Source organism: Xenopus laevis, chromosome 1S (genome assembly GCF_017654675.1).
Source record: "Xenopus laevis strain J_2021 chromosome 1S, Xenopus_laevis_v10.1, whole genome shotgun sequence".
Classification (NCBI taxonomy): Eukaryota; Metazoa; Chordata; class Amphibia; order Anura; family Pipidae; genus Xenopus; species Xenopus laevis.
In genome coordinates this window covers 97,318,694-97,336,339 of record NC_054372.1, presented here as the reverse complement: position 1 = coordinate 97,336,339, position 17,646 = coordinate 97,318,694, and the positions used below count along the sequence as shown (strand labels likewise).

At 36.7% G+C, this 17,646-nt stretch overlaps 1 protein-coding gene across 3 annotated transcripts; it reads right to left on the bottom strand.

The window, feature by feature from the left end:
* Positions 1 to 6,020: 6,020 nt before the first annotated feature.
* On the bottom strand, positions 6,021 to 14,091 carry klhl26.S (kelch like family member 26 S homeolog). Of its 3 annotated transcripts, none has more exons than XM_041579948.1 (4): positions 13,955 to 14,091; positions 11,795 to 11,910; positions 9,621 to 9,803; positions 6,021 to 8,266 (listed from the first exon to the last, which is right to left on the bottom strand). In XM_041579948.1, the coding sequence occupies exons 2-4, from the start codon at positions 11,839 to 11,841 to the stop codon at positions 6,685 to 6,687; spliced, it is 1,812 nt and encodes a 603-aa protein (XP_041435882.1). In that variant the 5' UTR covers positions 11,842 to 11,910; positions 13,955 to 14,091; the 3' UTR covers positions 6,021 to 6,684. The 3 variants fall into 3 exon arrangements, with proteins under 3 accessions (XP_041435882.1, XP_041435881.1, XP_018099194.1); XM_041579947.1 differs by lacking the exon at positions 13,955 to 14,091 and adding an exon at positions 12,820 to 12,879; XM_018243705.2 differs by lacking the exon at positions 13,955 to 14,091 and having other exon boundaries at positions 11,795 to 12,799.
* Positions 14,092 to 17,646: the final 3,555 nt, after the last annotated feature.

Below are 17,646 nucleotides of genomic sequence, written 5' to 3'. Positions count from 1 at the left end.
CCAAAGGCCAGTGCTCCCCTAAATCCCTCAGTAATTACTAAGATAAAATCTCACTCCCCAGGCTTAAATTGCAAGAGTCCGAACTCCTTAACCAGAAAATTACACAGTAGGAAATTACTGAGGCCACCAATGAATTTCCCAAAAAAGTCCCCAGGTCCGGATGGACTTCCCATTGAATGGCATAAGGCACATAAAGTAATAGTGGCACCTAGGATCTGCTCCCTATTTAATTCCATATTGCTTGGGGCCTGCCTACCAGAGAGCTCAGGTAGCCACTATCACTCTAATCCCTAAATCAGGGAAGCCCCCAGAGAAATGTGAATCGTACAGATCAATTTTATTTCTAAATTCTGATGTTAAGGTGCATATTTTTCCCCATTGCCAGTCTGCAGAGGTGCCCGATTGAGGTAGGTACCTGTTGCACAAAGAAATAGGCAAAAAGTATGTTCTGTACAAGCCTTATTCAATTGAACTGATATATGGGGGGGGGTGATATGACAATTATGCACAATATACACTGGGAATATACTCTCTGATACTTCACCAGTAGAAGTTGTAGAATTGGAGCAGTTTTATTGGCAGATACAATAAATGTCAGGTATGTATCCCCCCAAGGCAAATTGGAGAGGCCTCTGATTTATTTCAATGGCTAACCAAAGAAAGTAACCATAAATACTTCTAAGCATTCTCTCTATCACTGTCTGGAAGCCGGAATAGATGGAATATTGAATACAGTTAAAAGCTAAAAGGAGAAATACTTATATACACAGAAAAGTGATCTTATTTGTCAGTACTGAGAGTAATTGCATCAAATACAGTACATAAAAGTATTGATTGGTTCATTCAGAGCCAGAGATTTGTGAGATTTCTATGGTCTTGCTAATCAAAACATAGTAATGATAGTGATGATTTGATATTTTACACTATGCTTATATAAACATTGTGGTTTAGGACTGTAAGCATACAAATACTGGCATATGTACAGTATCAAATTGCCTTTTTAAGCAGAAAGGGTCTATTCTGAGTCTATGGGAATATGGGACTGTGTGGTTAGTGCTGTACAGATAATACTGAAGTGGTTTTAAGTGGTTTTTTCAACACCCCTTTCGAATCAAGATCATGATGAAAGGAAGTTCCAAGTAAAGACTGCGTAACTTGACAGGATAAGACTTTGACAATGATTATCATTTATTTATATGGTACTGACGTGATGCAGTGCTTTAATCATAACCTCTTTCTGTTAAAAATTGGAAAAGTTCATTTTCCAGAATATCATAGATTTCCCTTCTTTTAGCTGCAGTATTTAAAAAAAAAAAGATATGGTAAGCAATGCACCAGCCTAAAGTTTCAGCACCTATTAGCAGTAATGATTTAGGTCTTCTGAACTTTGCACAGGATCTTACCATCTTGGATATAGGTAGCACTTTCAGTAACACTTAGGGGGTTATTTACCAAAGTCCGAATTATTATGGTCGGACTTTTAAAGGGAAGAATATAATTTTGTCAGAGGAAAAAAAAAAGTTATTTTTTTTGGGTATTTATTAAAGTCCTATGATGTTGAAAGTCTGATGAAAAAAAGTACTCCAACTCAGACCGAGAACATGTAAAAGTCAATTTCAGATGTCCCGTTAACAATTGGAAGATTTTCTGAGTTGCGCTGGGTTTCTTAAAAATCTTAGCTTTCAGGTTTCGAGCACAAAATCCAGAAAGAACACAGGATTCAGATTTTCCCGCACAAGAAAAATTTGTGAGAAATTTTATGTGGGATTTTTTCGTAGTCGTTTTCAGAAAGTAGTGAGAAATTTATGGATTTTGAAAAATAACCCCCTAAGCGTAGGGTAGCATAAAATGAGGCTTGCCTGTAATACAAGATGATGCTACAAGGCTGATTATTACATTCTGACACAAAATACTCTGGTTTCTGTGCTGCCATGTCATCTGAATTAAGTAGTCAACAGTCTTGTACTATAACAATTACAGTACATTCTATGAATACAGTATATTGTGAGTTGGTCTCTAAGCTCAGGTGAACAACAGCAGCACAGGGCATCAGCAGAAAAGAACATGGGGAGCTACTGGGGCATCTTTGGAGGCACAGCTCTTTACTACTAATGGCCTGTGGTTGATCTGGGCTGGTATAGTTGCCCAAAAGATAATGAAGAACCTGTGTAGCCTAATTTCTTGTTGAGCTTTAGATCTTATTTAAAGACTTAACACAGGGGAAACCTAAATTCCATATAGTGGATTTGAATCATAGTTAACACTTCGGGGCACATTTACTTAGCTCGAGTGAATGAATAGAGGAAAAAATACTTCAAATTTCGAACGTTTTTTTGGCTATTTCAACCATCGACTACGACTTCAAATCGAACTTCGAAGTAAAAATCGTTGGACTATTCGACCATTTGATAGTCGAAGTACTGTCTCTTTAAAAAAAACTTCGACCACCTACTTCGCCAAGTAAAACCTACCGAACATCAATGTTAGCCTATGGGGAAGGCCCCCATAGGCTTTCTAGCAAATTTCTGATCGAAGGAATTTCGTTCGATCGATGGATTAAAATCCTTCGAATCGTTCGATTCGAAGGATTAAATCATTCGATCGAACGATTATTCCTTTGATCGTTCGATTGAAAGAATATCGGTAAATCCTTTGACTTCGATATTCGGTTTTTTATTTCAGTGCTTTTATTATACTGTACATGAAGGGGCACATTTACTTAATTAACCCTCGATATTCGAAGTCGAAGGATTTTACTTCAACGGTCGAATATCGAGGGTTAATTAACCCTCGATATTCGACCCTAAGTAAATGTGCCCCTTCATATACAGTGTAATAAAAGCACTGAAATAAAAAACTACTCAGATTGGCTAATCATATTACAAATTTAGCACAGCAACAAAACTACTTTGATGATCTTATTTATCAAAAACCTGTGAGGTTTTTTCTACTTCAAATAAACTCAAAATTTTTTAAAAAAACTTGAATGTTTGTTTATTTATTAAAAAATACTAATATAAAAACCTTGATTGAATACAGTCGTGAAAAAAACGAAAAGAAAATCAAATTTGTGAGTTTACAAGTTCACAAAAAGAATTTGTCAAAAAAAGAGTCAAAACTCTGGAATATAAAAATAGCTTTTGCCTAGGACAACTCCCATTGACTTCTACATGCTTTTTAGATGCTGAAGTTTTACATTTGAGTTTTTTGTGCTTAATAAATACCAAACATTTGAGCTTTAGAAAATATAGTTTGAATTTGTGAGTTTTTGCGCAAAAACATTCAAATTATGTCAAAAATTCAAATTTCAACATTGATATATCACCCCCTAAATCGCTCTTTTTGTTAAACGTATCCAATTTACCCTAGAAACCATACACTGATTTGAATGAGAGCTGGAATATGAATAGGGGAGGACCTGACTAGGAAGATGAGTAATAAAAGTGGCAATAACAATAAATTTGTAGCCATAGAGAGCATTTGTTTTTTTAGATGAAAAACTTAATAATACAGTAATTGAAAAGTTGCTTCCAATTAGCTTTTCTATAACACAGAAAGGGAATGATTTATCAAGGTTTCAGTTTGAATTCTTGCCACAATTTTTTTTTCACAACTCAAATGGTTGGTATTTATTAAGCACAAAAAAAACTTTGGCATATAAAAGCTTGTGAGTTCATGTATAAGTCAATTGCAGTTGTTCAAGGAAAAATTCAAGCCATTCAAGTTTTTTTTTTTGAGCTTGTGAAGTCACAAATTCAGGTTTTTTAAGCTTGTAAAAACTTATAAATTTGATGTCTTCAAGTTTTTTACACAATTCTATTCAATCAAGTTTTTTATTTTTTAATAAATAAGCAAACATTCAAAACCTCTAAAACTTCACAAATTTGTGTTTTTGACAAATAATCCTATAAAAGTTAAAATACGTGATTCATATGTTTTACTGCTGATGGTTCATACTAAACTTTTGCTGGCCACACTGGAGGGGACTGTGAGTGGATACTCATTGATTGTATAGATATCATTTGTTATGCATCCTAAGAAACTTCCCAAAATACAGCAAATCACAATGAAATGCAGCAATTTTTTTAACGTGTTTATTGTCAGCTGATGTGCTGCTTTACAATGCTTCATTCACTACTCTTTAGGCTTTAATGTCATAAATTATCTTTAATAGCAGAGTGAATATTATGTAAGGATCTTTAAAATGTTACATGACATAGACAGGACTATACAGAATACTTCACAGATCAAATAATGGAAGAAGTGAAAAAGATAATGAAAGCCTTAAAGCTAGTTTTTTGGCAATACAAATGACTTGCTATAAACACTCACAAACAGCAGCCCTGTGTAGTAAAATGATGGCCCTATGCATTGCCCATGTTGGAAAGGCAAACATCAATGTCACACTGTATATGTACATGTAGATGTCATATCAGTAACAATGGAAGTTGCAATAGAGGCTACATAGAAGAAGCTGAGACTGCAGAAGGGGCCTATAGTTTTACTTTTACTAGTAAGTATACAGCAGGCCAATGCAATACCAGCATTCCACAGATACAGTTTCATAGAGTTAAGTGCTCCTAAATAAAAAGCAACACAAAATATTGCAGCACATTTGGCTTTTCGGTCACCAGATGGATAAAATCATACTGATATTTGAATAGAAAAATGCTTTAACAAGCTGGATTCATTTTTTGTGCTCACGTCAGTGATTCATTTACAAATACAACAAAATGATCACAGTATTATAATATACAGTATATACCTAAATATAGGTAACAGTATGCAGCTGAAAGAAACCACTGCATATGGACTAAAACAATGGACTGGATTCAAATCAAATCAATGATAAAATGTTACTTTATGGTTTATCACATAAAAACTGATGGGTCATAATCAATTCAAGAAGGAAAACAACTTTTATCCACATTTAATTCCAGTTTGTCCTATATACTTAAGTAGACTTTTCATGTGATAAACAGTGAGTTAATTTTTTCTCAATGAATTGCATATGGCTTTGTGTTTTCTAATCTAAGTCTGGCACAATATGTGCATATTTTAAGAACTGGAAAACATGTTTTTCCCTGCATTTCCAACACCTATAATTGCTTATCAGGTTTAAAATATTTTATTTGAGTTTTCACATTAAACCATAAAGACAATATGACAAGTAGAATGCAGAAAAAGAAAATGGATAATTGCTTATCATGTACAACATGTATACATTTTTTTAATTTAAACGTTATGGATTTTACGTTTCCAAAGAAACAGAATAACAACTGTGCTTTTATTCACAAACAAATGTATGTATAATACAGATCAGTGTGGTTTTTTCCATTATGTATAAACACAATAGATTATATATACATTGTATGGCAGAAAGTATGTAGACACCCCTTCTAATTTCATATTTAAACTCTTGGCTTTTAAATGACATGTTGATTTATAAAAGGTTGACTTTCGATTTTATGTAAAAAAAATTTTTTATTCTAATAAATTCAAATATACTCGCAACTCGAATGGGAGGTTATTTAAGAAAAAAATTGAACGTCTAATATTCAATCAAATAGTCCCGACTCAAAAAACTCGAAGGAAGGCAATTAATGTATTCGAATGGCTCAAGTGGACCTCTTCCATTGACTTGTAAATGAAGTCGGTAGGTTTTAAGTGGTGAATATTCAAATTAGAACTGTTTCCATGGTCGAGTTGTGATAAATCTCACTCACATTTGAATTGGGGGGTTAAAATTCAAATGTGTGAATTTTGACACCAAAAATTTTTTTTAAATTTAAATTCGAATTACAGTCTACTGTAATCCAGGATTGTTTCATGATGAGAACTCCCTACTAAGGAGGATTAAGAGACCCTTTGTATTTGCTAGGAAAAGCTTAATTTTATTTAGTACTGCACCTTTTAAAGTGCTTGTTTAGATGTGGGTAGCATGTTTCCTGCGGGCTCTGTAAAATTACTGGTTATCAAAAAAAAACCCAGCATGAGTGTCAAAAGGGGCATTAAGTCAGACGTAAGTAAGGAACACTGCATTACCTGATTCCCAGGTATACTAATTAATGGCTGTAACAACCAGGCCACATGGATCATGATGCTCAGTTAATTTGATACTGCAAGCAAGTTACACAGCATTTTACACTGATTTATAACAAAGGTCTCACAATAATTTAACAAACAAGAGAGAATATAAACGGGATAACATGGGCCCTTTGGCTAGCTAGTTGTACTAAATTAGTCAATGATTACCTTTTTGTTTGAACCTTGATAAACAAGTGGATCTTTCCGTGGATAACTAGCTAAAAACATCTCATTAATACACAAAGCGAAAAGTCTACAAGTTGAAGCACCAGTGTTTTAGATATCAAGTGTAGTCTCTTCTCTTGAAGAGTCAACCTTCTATTCTGAATGCAACAAGCTGTTTTGGTTTTACGATGAGCAGTTTCCCTTCAAATACTGTAGAAATGTCAGTTTGCATGTTCTCAAAACACAATCCTCCCCCTTACACTTTATTCTATTTGTCTGGTCCACAAAACATACCTAAATCACTTAAGGTAAGACACATTTGAATAGAACCACACATAACGTAAACGTTGTTTAGCATTTAATGTGCAATATATTAAGAATATAAAAAATAGTCATAGATTTGAAGGTTTATACCTTTTACTTCCTATTTGGTTACCTCTGATTTATAATTTGTGGTAGTATGACTGATGCACATGCTATTCCAGCAAATGATTCTGGAAAGTGAAGGTCCCTTTCCCACTCATCAGTTTCTATATTATATACTTGGACAATACTCGTCACATTGTTTAAGTGCCAGTTGTAGCCACCTACAACATAAATCTTTTTATCCAACAAGCAGCAACCTGCCTCAGACTGCCCAGCTTTCATTGGGCTCACTGTTGTCCACATGTCAGTCTCTGGAAGATAATACTCAACAGCCAACACATCAAAACATCGATCAACATGGTCCATCCGTCCACCAAGAGCATAAATTCTATTTTTTGTTCCAACCATTGCATGCAGGACTCTTGGTTCATTCATCGGGGATTTAAACTCCCACTGATCTACAGACGAATCATAACAATGAAGAGCTTTTTTATCTTCAACAGATACTCCATAGCCTCCGGATATATAGAGTCTTCCACCAAGTGTGGCACCTGCATGCCCCCATGTTCTTCGTTTAAGAGAACAAACATAGGTCCATTCATTGTTTTTTGGACAGTACCTCTCCACAGATGCCAAACTTCCAGAACGATTTCGCCCACCAGTGGCATAGAGCATTCCATTCAAAACATGGAGTTGAAACTGAATTCTGCTCTCTTGCATGGCCAGAATGCGCAACCACTGATTTAAATGGGGATCATACCGAAAACAGACATCAACAGCTCCCTCACCACTTCTGTACTGTAAAAGCTGTCCGCCAACAACATAGACAAAATTATCGAGCACTGCAACACAGGCATGGCTGCATCCTATTTCCATTTCATTTAGGTCCTTAAATTGTCGAGAACATATATCTGGTAAGTAGTACACCTTGTTACTCACTGTTCTGTCATTATCTGTATAAGGTGTGCCGCCAAATGTAATGAGTGAAAAGACATCGGATCTAATTACAGTTCTAGGAGATTGCATCTCATGCTGCCGGAATGGCAATATTTGGTAGTTGAAAGCTTCCAGAAGATAGTGCCTGCATAATGCATCCTCTACCATTATATCTACTGTTTGAATACTGTCCACCAATTCTGAAGACTTCATTAATGGAAAACGAATATGGCAAAGGACATGGCTGGCATTAGCTCGGCGGGAATAGTCAAACTGCAGCCAACGAATTGCAGCATGAAATAAATCTATTTCACTGCAGCTTTTTAACTTATTGCTTTGAAGAAAGAAAACGAATCTTTCCAAAGGCAAATGTAGAAAATCTTCTTCTTCAGCAATCTGAAGAAAGTGCTTGAATGTGAATGTGTCAACAGACTCTTTTAGAGAAGCCAAACTAAAAGTTGTAGCCATTTGTCCAATATTCAAACAAGTTTCCACACTCATTGCAGACTTCAAAAACTCTTCACAAAGCTCCACAACTGGTACCATCTGAAGAAATACTGCTGCTCCTAAGACATCATGAATGCAGTCTAGGTCAAGAGTTACTTCTGCACTATATGCAAAGTCAATTATGTGTCTAAGTCCCCTAGAAGAGACGCCTTTTAACTCAATAACATCTTGGTTTGCTTCCCTCATCCCTCCAGTGAACATTGCCCTAAAGAAGAAAACACAACAGTTTATACGCTTAATATCAGTGTTCTTTACAATAAGATAAATGCTAACGTGAGCAGATGCATTTTACTTACATGAATAAATAATGATGTTGACAGCATTACAAATCACCTTCCCAAGAAAAAATTAAACTCTATATTTTATGTTGTGACCTTCTTATCCTTTGCCAAACTTTGGATCCTATCTTCATACATGCCCTACACAGTCCTTGCTCAATTTTCTGTTCCTCTCCACACATCTCTATTTAAATATTTCATGTGGGCCCACCACACAAGTTATTTGCTATCTTGTGGCATGTACACAGGCACGTTTCAGGGGCTGCTGCCGCCTGAGGCAGCAGCCCCAATGCCGCCCCCCTCCTGCTCCGCTCTTCTAGCTTCCAGCGTCGGAGTGGGCGGAGGAGGGGCCGCATCACTAGTGAAGTGAGCCCTATAGCACTAGAATAGAAGAGCTGAATTTCCGTTTTAAAAAACTTAAGTTAAAGTTAACAGAGGGGGCTTTTTGTCGCCCTTGGTAACTGGCCGCTCTGTGCCGCCTGAGGCAAGATTCTCATCCTGCGACCTGCAAATGGGGGTGCGAGGTTGGTCCAAACCCGTCTGACCCGCGAGTATTGGGTCGGCCCACACATCACTACTGCCCACCGCCGACATGTGTGCACAAGCGTGTGCTGACTAGCAGGCAGAAGGGGGTTTACCGACAAGTGGTGGGATAACAAGCAGGCGTCAGAAAGGGACATGGTACCAGACTAGGGGTAATCGTCGATAGAGGTACGTGCCAAGCACCCCCACTGTTGCGCCATAGACATGTGCCTCTTCTGCCTACCCCTAGTTCCGGCCCTGCTTTTGAATGCTTTTTTGAACAATTCCAGTTTAATATATGGTTTATTAGATAGAAAGTTGAAATATAATCCGAATTTTGAAGCTAACATGCATGTTCTGCACCCCTTTTGCCTTGCATTTTGTTAAGTAAAACCCTGGCATTTTAAGGGAATGTGAGTGATGGTAGGTGCCTCCCCACAGCTGAAATATATGCTAATTACAGAGCTTGGTCTGAGGTGGCGAAGTAAAGTCTGGCGCAAGAGGTAAGTTCACGAAAATCCGCAACTTAGTGAATTAGCATAGTTACATCCCTTCGCCAGAACACAACTTCGCCTGGTATAAGGGTGGGAAGTAGCGCTAGAGTAGGTCCACTTCGCTAGCGAATTTACGCCAGCACCCGCTAGTAAAACGGCGAAGTTTAGTAAATTGCCCCATAATTTCTGCGATAAAGGAACAACTAAGACAAAACTTGGTTAAGATAACAAAAATTAAAGAATTACTGTACATTCCCAACCTCACCTGAAGTAGTCACTGCAAGCTGCGAGGACCACTTTGTGAACTTGAAACACTTCATTGTTTATTGTAAGAATCACATCAAGCAGCTGGCCCTGAGCACGCAGTGTCGTCAGTCCTTGTAAGAGAGTAGTGCTGTGGCCAGGAGCAGAAAAGGTACATTTCACACTGCTGCCCTTATCTGCCATACTAAAAAGAAGACATAGCCATAACTATCGTTAGCAACAAAATAATAAATGTTGTATGCAAAGATTTTTATAGCAAATAACTGTTCATGTCAAAGTGCTTTCAAATAATTTACATGAAAGTTTTATTTTTATATATGGTAAAAATGTTGAATAGTTTATGTTCATCTTTATCATATTTTTGCTTGCACATTGCAAACATTAGTACCTAAAATAAGTATGCTGTGACTGTTTTTATTCATGTAAACTCGTCGTAGATGAGGAGAATTGGAAATGAATTAAATGTTTCTAATGTGAAAAACATACATTTTTAAATGGTATATCTTGATTAAGGATATAGGGGTCATTTATTTAGCCCCTGGGCACAAGTGCTTGAGTGCATATGGCTCATCTAAGTAAGTAACTTGCACCCAGGGATCTTCTATTAAGTGTTAAGGACAGGGCCCCGATGAGTGCTGCACTTCCTGACACTAACTAACTTGTGCATATAAATGACACACAAATTATGAGTAGTGGGGAACAGGTGAGAAGACGCCTATCTGCCTCTCAGATCCTGTGCTTACTAACTTAGTCAGGTTGCTGCACTCCAAAATGGAGTGAAGAGCCCTACAACTCTTTGTGCACACCCAAACTCAGTGTGCAAAATATAGCAGATTGTGCCATTTTATTTTGCATATTCAGTCTATTTTTGACCATAACTTGATTTGCAGTTCTTCTCTGTCCTTTGACACAGGGCTTGCTGACAACACCAACTATTCTGCAAAATGGACAAAACCAAACAGTTTAGGTTCAGTTAGGTTACTAGAACAAAAAAATACCCAATCAATGTATTTAAAGTGTGAAAACAAAACTACATCTAGTAGTTAAGGACAGGGCCCCGATGAGTGCTGCACTTCCTGACAATGTTCCAGCAATGTTCATTAATGTACTTGAGCCTATACACAGTTCTCTCTGCACTTAAACACCAGTTTTCCAGAAAAAGTTACAACCAAAAATTAATTCTGCCAAAGTATAAGGAAAACCAAGTGTCTTACCTACGCATAAGAACACAAGGACAGAGTTCAGAAAAATGGCAGAAGCTGCTGTGTTATGACCAGTGCAAACTTGGACTCTAACAGAAGGCAAGATGTCCAATAAAGTGCTAAAGAGTTATACACAAATTCATGTTTGCACACAACAGTGAAGGATGGGGGCGCATTTTTGCACATGGAGTTGGTCAAGAGGATGAAACACTTGTAGTACAGGCATATTCTTTTCCATTCTGCAGTAGCATCAGGGAGGTGTCTAATCAGTTACAAATACATTTGTAGCATGAAAGCAATCCCAAATACACTGCTAAAATAGGAACTATCTGCAGTGAATAGAAGGAATAATGCAACAGGTATCTCTAAACCACTCTCATGGTGTTTCTTGATTAAACTTAACTAATTATGACATTTCCATTAATATAATTAGAGATCCAACTAATTATTGCCATTTTAACAAGCAATTAACAACCATAATTATAGTAATGAGAGAAAGCCAAAACCATGTATGTATGAAGGTCTGACCAGCTCCCCTTCAGAGGAATGCTCACTGGCAACACACTAGTAATTTGTGGGTTGAATATTTTTTGACCCACACTAACCCTAACCTGCCCTCAACCAATGTGAGACTGACTGGACCACTGCAATGATTTATAACAGGGAAAATAAGTATTGAACACGTCAAGATTTTTCTCAGTAAATATATTTCTAATGGGGCTATTGACATTAAATTTACACCAGATCTTGGTAACAACCCAAGTAATCCACATATACAAAGAACTCCGAACAAATAAGTCCATACATTGATGTGATGGCCTGCAGTTTCAGCCATCACAGAAGTGGGTGAGAGAGAGAGAGAGCGCGAGAGATGGGCTGGCAAGGATTCATGCTTGCAAATCACCCATGACCCACGCATGTTAATTAGCGAAAGCATTTAGCTAATGAGTAATATTATTCCATGTATTCTCACCTGCTCTGCCGGATGGAGATAAATTCACCTCCGCCGGATTCCGCCATGTTTACCAGGTAGAAAGCCACTCAGGTAGAGTGTTTAAAAGACATCACCAACAGCTCTTTATTCTATATCTAGTAAAAACAACTCGATTGTTACAAAAATGTTTCCATATGTTTTTATATTTTGTTTTTCATTTGTTCATTTACTACATAAGGCTTAAATTGCACCAGCACAGTTACCCATACCAGCCAATCGACAATTAGAATGATGAGTCTAGTACAAGCAGTTAAATAAAGGTAAGTGCACTGGTGATGTAGCCCTTGTATGAGTAATAAAAACATTTGAATCATTCTTTATATTTTTTCACAATTTTATTTCTTCACTTACAAAGTTATTCTGCAGTGTTGGAATATGTAGACTAAAGTGAATTTTATCACAGCAAAGATGTATGGCAGCTCCAGCTTACATTAATTACTAAAGCAGCTATACAGACAACTGTGCTTCTTTGTGCAGACTAATATGTGTTATTTATTTTACAATGCAGTCTAAAACATTAGATGAAAGTAATTTTTAAAAAGCAACATTTTTGTTCTCTGGATACGTTACTTTTCACTTGATCATGACGTTACCTCTGTTCTACCTGTGTCATTTGATCCTGTTCATTCTCTATAATGTGCTTTCCCAGGATCTCTACTCTATCTCACATACTGCAGCCATATGTAGATGTAGTTTAGCTAAAGGCCCGTGGCCAATCCCATTGCATTCATAGTTGGACAATGGCTTACAGTATATCTTGAGGAACATGGGCTGCTGCCGTATGCATAGGAGTCACAAAGTAATTAGATCAGATAAAAGGTTCCTAGTGCCAGTATTCCTGCAGGGCACTAACACACTATGTCCCACAGAATGAGCAGGATAAAGGGGAGGGGAACTATAAATGTAGCAGACTATGTGGGTGGTATATATGTTTTGTAAATGTTTATCAATAAATCTAGTTATGCACCAAAGGTGCAGCCATTAATTTCCTACTTAAAACATACCTCCCAACTGTCCCGTTTTTTTGACAGCTCAGCCCACAGTCCCTCGTTTGTACTGGAAAGTCCCGTTTTTCTCTGCACTGAACAGCCAGAAAAAGAAACAATGATTCTAACTTAATTGGCTTTTGGTGGAGAGCCCAGAACAGCCACCAGGTGCACTTGAAACTTTTGTAACAATTTCAGATAAGCAAATAAGTAATTGTAACAATATAAGATATCAGAAACTGTGACTCACAGCTTAAAGGGCAATTCACCTTCATTAGCAAAACTGTAATAACTGGAAAAAAAACACAGAAATATGTTCAGAATTTCATAACCTGCCAAATTTTGTAAAATGAACATGGTAATTAGGGGATGTGGCTGCGGTCATCATCCTAAATAAAAGTAGTACATGTATAGGATCTATAATGTGGAATGCTTGGGGTCAGGGGTTTTTCCATAATTTGGATTGCCGTATCTTAAGTTTATTAAAAAGGATTTCAGCTTTAAATAAACCCAATAAGATTATGATTACAAATAAAAGGAAATACTTTTAAATGGTTTGCTTAAAATGTACACTATAGGAGATGGCCTTCCTGTAGTTTGGAGCTTTCTGGATAAGCGATCCTATTCCTCTATCTCCGGTCACGATTGAAATTCTGTTCTTATCACATTCATATCACCTAATAAAAGACACTTTTTTTTAACAGTGATAATAAAGAACATGCTATAAATACATAGCAAGCCCACTCCTGTGGGTAGGGTTACCAACACACCAACTATAGCTAAAGGGAATCAGATGTAGCGTTGCTTTTGACAACGTGAATTTTTCCACTCTCTCTGTGTAAGCAGGGTGCAAATAAATGCTGACTATGTGGTATAGCCAGCGAGTGGACATACGCCAGGCAATAAAACTCTGTACAAAAGTTCCAAGCCAAAAAAAAAAGTTTTGTGTTGAATCACTTATATAACAAACAGTATGTATTATGTAAATGTTCCTGTATTGGCTGCTCAGTACTCCTTTCCTCAAAAAGTCAATAAAAAGAAAGCAATGCTGGCATAGTAAATAGAACATAGGCATGCTTTGTCATTCCCCTTCTTATAGCAACTCACAAGAGATCTGCAAGCTCCACACATATTTGTAACTCGGGCTGCTCACCTCATCTCCTCCTTACAGGCAGTCTGGCTTCCTGGTTAACTGGTCACATGCTCCCTCTACAGCTGCCTCTGTGAGTCAAATCATGCAGAAGTGCAAAATCCAGTGTAGGACTGTGCATATTTGTTATACATTGAGCACAGTCCAAAAGGAATTCCAAATGAGTAATTATCCCTAACAATAATTACTTACACCTGAGCAACTAGTCATTTGAATGAGAGACAAGAAGATGAATTGGAAAAACAAGTAACAATAACAATCAAACTGTAACCTCACAGTGTTTTGGCTGCCACAATTTTAAAGCTGAAACAAAAAAAAATTGAGACGGGTTGAAAACTTGCTCAACATAGGACTTTGTATAATCAATTAAATGTTACTTTAAAGGGATACTGTCATGCGAAAAAATGTTTTTTTTCAAAACTAATCGGTAATAGTGCTCCTCCGGCAGAATTCTGCACTGAAATCCATTTCTCAAAAGAGCAAACAAATTTTTTTATATTCAATTTTGAAATCTGACATGGGGCTTGACATATTGTCAATTCCTAGCTGCCCCAAGTCTTGTGACTTGTGCTCTGATAAACTTCAATCACTCTTTACTGCTGTACTGCAAATTGGAGTGATATCCCCCCTCCCTTTTCTCCCCCAGCAGCCAAACAAAAGAACAATGGGAGGGTAACCAGATAACAGCTCCCTAACACAAGATAACAACTGCCTGGTAGATCTAAGAACAACACTCAATAGTAAAAACCCATGTCTCACTGAGACACATTCAGTAACACTGAGAAGGAAAAACAGCAGCCTGCCAGAAAGCATTTCTCTCCTAAAGTGCAGGCACAAGTCACATGACCAGGGGCAGCTGGGAAATTGACAAAATGTCTAGCCCCATGTCAGATTTCAAAATTGTATATTAAAAAATCTTTTTGCTCTTTTGAGAAATGGATTTCAGTGAAGAATTCTCCTGGAGTAGCACTATTAACAGGTGAATTTTGAAAAAAACATGTTTTCTGATGACAGGGTCCCTTTAAGGGTGACTTTCCATTAAATACTGTATATTATTCTCTGGACTGGCTTTAGTTATTGTTTTAATTTTGGTTCTATAAGTCTCTCTGAAATAATAAAAACACACTGGCTACGTATAAGCAAAGGTTTTTATTACATACATAGAATGAAAAATATATACATTACCAAGTGAGCAAAGTATGCAAGCAACCCCTCTCTGCCTTCAAGACTAGGAGATCCACAAAACAGTCCGCAGATCGAGGTTTAAACAGTTCCAAAAGTCCTATGGCTATACCACAGGCCTTGTAGTTGTCACACATAAACCCCACAAGCGAATCTCAACTGACCGGATGGAGACCCCCAGTTTATATATGCTCTAATACAGTAAGCTCATTTAGTGATTTTGTCAATAACTCATATAATGAATTGATTAATAACAGACCTTGCTGAATAGCATATTGTGCCCCTAGCTATAATAAAGAAGAGTCTAATAACGACTTCAGAAATCATACACATATTAGAGAATACATATAAGGATATCCAGAATAAGAATAAAGAACAAGTATTAGGTCATCGAGTTGATTAGTTCCCATGATTTCTCTTGCACAAAGCTTCATTATACAGAATTATAGATTATAAAGCCGTCTTGTATACTACAGTATGATACAAAGCTTTGTTATACACAATTATACGTTATAAAGCTGTCTTTTTACACTATATTGGGCTCAACATACAACATTGGGCTCAACAGTAGAACAGTTTTTTGTGTTATATTTTTATGCAGTTCTTTATCAAATTATTGCAATGAGCTATTGGGTTTAATCAGAGTATTAAATACCATGAGCCATTATTGAAAAAACTCCTATTAGTACATTTATATAATGTTAATGAAGAAAAAGTTTCAATACTTTTTAGAGCACATACACTATTTATTAAAGTTCTGCCTGGGGAAAAAAACATGGGCACAGCGTATGCGGTATGGGGATCATTTCAGACTTATTATTGTTATTGCCTAACAAGAATGTTCACATGATGGGAAAGTACACTTTGCACTGTTTGCTGATTTGAGAATACTCCAACCTTCTGTGGAGGGTTGTCAAAAACACTATGTCAAAGAGATTTACAATAAAATACTACATTTTTGTTGTATTTAAATTAGAGTCTAAGCTTATTTCTTTTTTAATTTAGTCAATTCTGTCCCTAGACATTCGTTTAGCTTTGTTTAATCTCTGCAGCAAGATACATACCATAAACACTTTGTGCATGGTCCCATTGGGCTATTAAATAGTTCAGCCATCTTTGCTAAATATTTAAACACCCTGTTTAAGGCACAAGGCAATTTCTCTGGCAGCCAGGTGCAGTAAACGTTTCTCCCTCTGTTGGGAATATAGACAGAATAGGGCAGTTTATTACCCTATCATTTCCACTAGTGTGACAAGAAAGAGCTATAATTAGAACTTTAGTACAGTATGTACATATATGGTTATATATGAAATGTATAAAGATACTGAACAGAAACTAGAAGAAAGTCTTGCCAATGTTTTCATTACTCAGACTGCAAGCATTTACCAAGCACGTACATTTATTTAAAGATTTGAACTACAGATATAATAATAAAAAAAACCACAACAAAATTGCCTTTACATTGCCCTTTAAATTTGAGACAATGCAATGCAAATTTACAGGCAACTCCCTGCACCCCTGCCTAAATTCTTGTGAACTCCCTAACAAACCCAACGCTGGTCGTTAATTCATTCTTGCTTTCCTATGGAATTGTGCCTAACCCCTTGTTCCGTCTCAGTTTTAACCCTTTAAGTGCCAGCAGAATTTCACATTTTGGTTACGCGAAATGCCAGCCGTTTTTGAAACATTTTGTGCTCTCTCACTTTAGGGGCATTTTCTGAGGGGAAACCTATAGTTTACCTAGGAAAACTATACATTGTTTTTTTCGGGAGAAACTGAGCTTTCTAAATCTGCCTGAGTTTTCATCTATTTCCACCTGTGCAAAAAAATTTATAGTACTAAATACCAAAAAAATATGAAAAATTACCATTTTCATCGTATATCAATTTATACCAGAAAAATATTTCATGTTACGGATGAAAATCCAACTGATTTGGAAAGCCTTATGTCTCTCGAATGTGCCAATACCAGATATGTATAGTTTTAGGGAGATTTAGGATTTCTGTACAGCAAAAACTCCCGGCAGTATATTACCGAATTTTGAAAGCACTAAGGCAGAAAACGGCATGCTTTAGATTCCAAGGCAAAAAATCCTGAAACCGTAGGTTTACCCCAGAAAACCATACATTTTTGAAAAGTACACATTCTGCCGATTACAAAATGGGTAACTATGTCTCTCTACTCCCAACTACCAAACATAAAAGCTTGTCTGAACATAGCGGTTTTTCAAAAAAAAATTCAAAATTCTGAAAAATCATTTCAAAGGTTTTATTTTGCTGCTCCGCATATCCCAAACTATATTAGGTACCAAGAAAAAGCACCTGAAATATGATTGCCAGGGGTCCACTGAACAGTTTGATACCCATTATGCATAGGTTTACCAAAGTATCTGGCATTTAGAGACACCAATATGAAGTTAGCACATCCAAATTGTTCAGGACTTTACTTCAGCTACTGAGAAATCAACACATTGACTGCATTTTTTGTGGGGTAAAAACACAGAAATATATGTT